Raw genomic sequence first — 5,749 nt, forward strand, 5'->3', positions numbered from 1 at the left:
TATGATACTAATAGTGAGATGGTAGTACTTGGGGATGTAGTGGTGGTATCAATTGTGATGATGAGAATTAAGAGTTGCAGCTTGGGGGTAGATGGAAATATGTTAGTAGTACAGCAGTAGATAGTTCTGTATGATCGTGATGATGGAGTTAAAAGTTTGGGCAAATAGTCATGACTATGAATGGTGGCAGCTGTGAGCAGAAAAGGGGATGGTGCTGGATGACAAGATAAAGTGATGGTAGGTGGGCATGGCAGCAGTTATGGGTGGTAATGTCTTGCATATATTTAGTCGGGGTGTGGGGGAAATAGAAACAAAGGTAATTAGTCTTAATGGGAATTTCAGAGATCACTGTTCATGATTCAGTGTGTTGTTTATAATGACAAGATGAAGTTTAAAATCATAAAGCAGTCACTGGCCAAAATTATCTTGGTTTCCAATTTAGTCTGTCTGTTGCTGTTTATTGCTGAGGAAAACCCAGGAGTGTGAGAGAGAAAGCTGTCCCACTACCATCATTGACAGCCATTTAGCTATTATTAATTCTGTGCCTACTGTGTAGTGGATGCTGTGTGCATGTGCCCGTGTGTACGCACTTATAGCTTTAATTTAATCCTCATAAAAGCCCACATTATCCCCCTTAGACATACAGACACAGTTTGGTTGAGTGATTTTGAGCATTTTGCAGAAATTCATTCAGGAAAAGGGTATAATTGGTCTTATTAAGTCCATCACCACTCCTATCCCTTTAGATGTGTTGTTGGGGAACAGCAGTGATGGGAAGTATCCACTCATTTAGTTAGGAGTGGAATACCGTGGTATAGGGACCAGCTTCGAAGACTATGGGTCAAAAACTCAAACAGGGTCTTATAATTAAATGTAAAGGTCATGAAAAAATTGGTAAAAGGGGCTGGAGAGATGGATCAGTGGTTAACAGCACTGACTGCTCTTCCAGAGGACCCAGGTTCGATTTACAACACCCCCGTTGTTGCTGATGGCCATCTATAACTCCAGTGCCAGGGGAGTCTAACACTGTCTTCTGGCCGGCACGGTATAATGCACACACATTCCACAAACATACATGAAGGCAAAACATCCATACACATAGAATAAATAACAATTTTTTTTTAAATCTGGCAACAGCAAAAGGTCTCTAAGCAATCAAGGACCAAGACGTAATTCAAAATCAGGCACAATGACTCCAGTGTGTTTCTGGCGGTGTCCATCCATGAAGCATCCTCAACTTCACAACAGCTTTGGTTAAGACACACAACCTGCACACTTCTCAGGTCTATGACATCACACCAACCCTTACCAACAAACACAGTCTGAAACACCATGGCTCAGACAAGGCTGAGCAAGACGTCCTACCATAGGTAATAGAATCTAGAAAGCTAGCTTGTGCATCAGGGATAGATCCTGATCCTACCACCAGGGGCCCCTCAAACAGACCAAGCTACACAACTGCCTCGCTTATGCAGAGGGTCTAAGTCCAGTCCCTTTAGGTTCCACAGCTGTCAGTCTAAAGTTCTTGAGTTTCTAGGAGCTTGGTTTAGTTGTCTCTGTAGATTTCCCATCATGATCTTGACTCCCCCTTGTCATGTAATCCCTCCTCCCTCTCTTCAGCTGGACTTTTTTTAAAAAAATTAAACATAATAGTTTAGTTATAGGAAACAAAGACTTGTGGTGATATTGTCCTACCACCATTCCACAGCATGTGAGTCTAAATTAGTTTATCTATGGGCTGTATTGGATTAGAATGGTGGTTTTAAAACTGTTTGAGTTGCTGATGGGGTTTTATTTTGCTTAAGTGTTAAGTGAATTTAACTTGGGAATTATGACAGAATTTCCAACAATTACCAAAACAGTCCTACAAACTTACTTCAGCCATTTTCTACTATGTATTTATGTGAAGTGCCATTCTCAGCACTGACAAATATAAAATTAAAATATTGATCAACTCTGGAAAACATTAAGGATGCACTGTATCCCACAGCATCAGATGTTCAGCCAAGATTTAATTCTCTGTGAAAGAGAAACAAGTACAACCACCTCATTAGGATGCTAATTTCCTTTCGTCATTGATGAATTATAAAATTCCATATGTCAAATAATTATTTTAAAATAAATGTCTTTAATGATTTATTAACAGTAAATGTTTGATTGTGTACCTGTATATACAGGGTTTGTTGTACAGATTTTTCTTGGGTGAACAGTGGTCATGAACAAAAAACATTTAAGAAGTCCTGATGTAAAGCATGCTTTCAGAAGCCAGACAAAATTATTATTATTATTATTATTATTATTATTATTATTATTATTATTATTGAAGCATGCTTTCAAAATAGCTATTTCTAATAAAAGGAAGGCATAAATTATCACTATCTTGTATGGAAGGGACACTAAAGACTCCATCAGAAAACTCTTAGGACTGATATACCACTTTCAGCAAAGTTCATGAAAGCAACATCTAAAAATCAGTAGGTTTTCTGCACACCAATAACATGCTGAGAAAGAAGTCAAGAAAACAATTCTATTCCCACGAACATCCAAAAAAGATCCCAAAGAATGGACTGAACCAAGGAAGTAAAGGAACTCTAAAACGAATGTTTTAAAACCGAATTAAGTGAGGTGCTAAGTGCCATTAATAAAACTCCCCCACAGGCGATGTTCTGAGCTTTCGTGGGTGTCTTCAGGATGCAGGCACTCGGCAAATGATGTCTTGAGCACCTACTAACCATCAAGCACTGAGACACAGACGTGAAGGGGGCGGGGGCAGGCTATGCCCTTGTGTAACCGACACCCCAGTGACATAAGATGGCATAGAAGAGTAAGGATTGTCTAAGTGAACGGAGGAGTTTCCATTGCAAACTGGGAAGGGCTCGCTCAGAAGCTGACATGTGAAGAAAGAACAAATTGGGGAAATGTGCGACAGAAGAGCAGTTCAGGAAAACGAAAGATTATCTACCAACACACCCAAGAAAAGTTGTCCCATGTTTGGGATCAGCGGGAAAGCCACTGTCACGGTGATATAAGCAGAGTGGAACTGTAGTTGTAGAAAATGCAGTCTTTAGGCAATGGAGCTGTGAGGTGACTGAGTCCCTTGGGGGCTGGCAGGCCATCGTAGACTTTGTATCACTCTAATTTGACATGTGGCTGTTGAGTGAAGAACAGTCTGAGACTCAAGGTATAGCACAGTGCTGATGTACTTGCCCAGCCTGTGGAAGGCCTTGGATGGATCCCCAGCAGAAGAAGAAGGAAGAAGAAGAAGAGAAAAGAGAGGAGGAGGCAAAAAAGGAGGAGTGGAGAAAGGGGGAAAAGAAGAAAAGAAGTTAAAGGCTGGGGTAGGGAAGGAGGAAGAAACCGGAGTTATCTATAAGATAGTACCTGTGCAATGGTTCAAGTGTAAGACGGTGGCTTGGACAAGGTAATGAGGTTAGAGGCTGCAGATCATGGCCGTACTGTACCAGTTTGAATGCAAAACCGCAATCTTTATTGGGGTTTGAGAAACATATGAGACAGGAGCTGAACGTGCTGGCACATCCCTTTAATCCCAGAACTCTGGAGGCAGAGGCTGGTGGAACTTGGTGAGTTCAAGGTCACCCTTGTCCACATAGAGAGTTCCAGGCCAGCCAGGGTTCACAATGAGACTTTGTCTCAAAAAATTGAATAAAATGCATGATAAAGAAGTCTAGGCTTTGGAACAAGCCATTAGGTGACACTAAGAGAGGGCCATGCTTCGAAAAACAGCAATTCATCTCTTTGAAGATGGCATCTGTTCATGTCACTTTTGTTCCCCTTTAGAAACACAATCACTTGCTAGATGGAAGGTTTTCATAAATATTTTTAATAAAAACATACAAAATGAAAATATTTTCAGGAAAAACTTTTGAAATCATGCCAAGTCTTAATATTAATCCATGTGTTTCAATTCTTATTAATATGAAGTTGCAAATATAATATACTTTTTTATTTTTATTTTTATTTTGCAATACAATTCAGTTCTACATATCAGCCACGAATTCCCTTGTTCTCCCCCCTCCGGCCCCCCTCAACTTTCCCCCAGCCCACCCCCCATTCCCACCTCCTCCAAGGCAAAGCCTCCCCTGCGGACTGAGATCAACCTGGTAGACTCAGTCCAGGTAGGTCCAGTCCCCTCCTCCCAGGCCGAGCCAAGCGATCCTGCATAGGCCCCAGGTTTCATCACGATCCTGACTTCAAGCTCTACCATAGAGCTACAGTAATAAAAACAGCTTGGTACTGGCATAAAAACCGACATGTGGACCAATGGAATCGAATTGAAGACCCTGACATTAATCCGCACAACTATGAACATAAAATTTTTGACAAAGAAGCCAAAAGTGCACAATGGAAAAAAGAAAGCATCTTCAACAAATGGTACTGGCATAACTGGATATCAACATGTAGAAGGCTGTAAATAGATCCATATCTATCACCGTGCACAAAACTTAAATCCAAGTGGATCAAGGACCTCAACATAAATCCAGCTACTCTGAACCTGCTAGAAGAGAAAGTAGGAAGTAGTCTATAATATACATTTTTAAAATATAGTTTCACTATATAGCCAAAGCTGGCCTCGAATTTCTGGTCCTCCTGCCTCTGATTCTCAGGCTTGGATTATAGATGTGTGCCAATGCACCCAGACAAGTTGTATACTTTTTTTTTTTTTTTTTTTTGCCAAGCTGTGACTGTTTATTAACTGACCTGATTACAAAAATATCACGGGCAACACCTTAGTTCATCCGTCTAATAAGCCTGTTTATCTGGTCCTCCCTGTTGCCAGCATCTCCACCTTCCACAAAATGAGTTGTCTTTTTCTTCATTCCGCCTCGTGGAGAAGATAATTTGAAAGGCCACAGGAAGTTATTTGCTTCCTTGAAGTGTTTTCCAACTGTATAGATCTCGTGAATCAGATCCTCCATGCAGATGATGCCGTACTTACCAAGAGATCGAGCAATCAAGGAATTGTCTGTCAAGGCAATTCTCTTCTTATGGATTTTGCCATAGCCGCGTTTGTAGATGAGCTCATTCACCGACTTCAGGTTGGGATATCCCCAGGCAATGTAGGGTTCAACAATCCTCAGCATGTTGATTGAAGCCTTGTTGAGCTTAACGAAGGTCCCGTTGAAGATCTGACGAAGACGGAGAAGCTGCAACACCTTGCGGACCTTTGGGCTTACACCATTGATACCTCGGATTCTGATGACAAACGCCAACTTGGGCTCTGCGGGCACATAGAAGTTTCCGGCTTTCCTTGCCATCCTAGCCATCCGAATCTCGGTCCGGTACATCTGCCTGTACTCCTTGTGATAGTGCTTTGCCTTCTCATAGATAAGCTTCCTCCTGGCCTTTCGCAGTGTCTTCAGGGCAAACTTCTTCCGAAGGCGCTTCACCTTCAACTCTGCGAAATTCCTTCGCTTCTTCTTGAGGGTTTCTGGCACAGCAGGAACCTTCTTCTTCTTCTCCGGCACAGCCTCCATGGTTCCAGTCGGAATAAAAAAAGAGCAAGTTGTATACTTTTTAACCTTTATTAAATAAGCAAATCTTTGTGTTCCACTTTCAAAATTTCCCTAGTACTGTTAAATGCACAGCCAGACAGTACAGGGTGTTTCTGGAAAGTTCCTGATCCATAGACCTACATTGATGATCTCAGACTGATTTAATGAGTCTTGGGATAGCAGAATGCCTGGTTTTCAGCAACACCAAACTTTTCTTCCATAAAATGATTTAGAGA

General features: G+C 41.4%; 1 protein-coding gene across 1 annotated transcript; it reads right to left on the reverse strand.

Moving 5' to 3' along the window:
• Positions 1-4,679: 4,679 nt before the first annotated feature.
• Positions 4,680-5,511, reverse strand: LOC131910745 (large ribosomal subunit protein uL30). The gene has a single exon (XM_059262634.1). It carries the CDS (start codon positions 5,493-5,495, stop codon positions 4,749-4,751), a length of 747 nt encoding a protein of 248 aa, XP_059118617.1. The 5' UTR covers positions 5,496-5,511; the 3' UTR covers positions 4,680-4,748.
• Positions 5,512-5,749: the final 238 nt, after the last annotated feature.

This window comes from Peromyscus eremicus, chromosome 5, assembly GCF_949786415.1.
Source record: "Peromyscus eremicus chromosome 5, PerEre_H2_v1, whole genome shotgun sequence".
Taxonomy (NCBI): Eukaryota; Metazoa; Chordata; class Mammalia; order Rodentia; family Cricetidae; genus Peromyscus; species Peromyscus eremicus.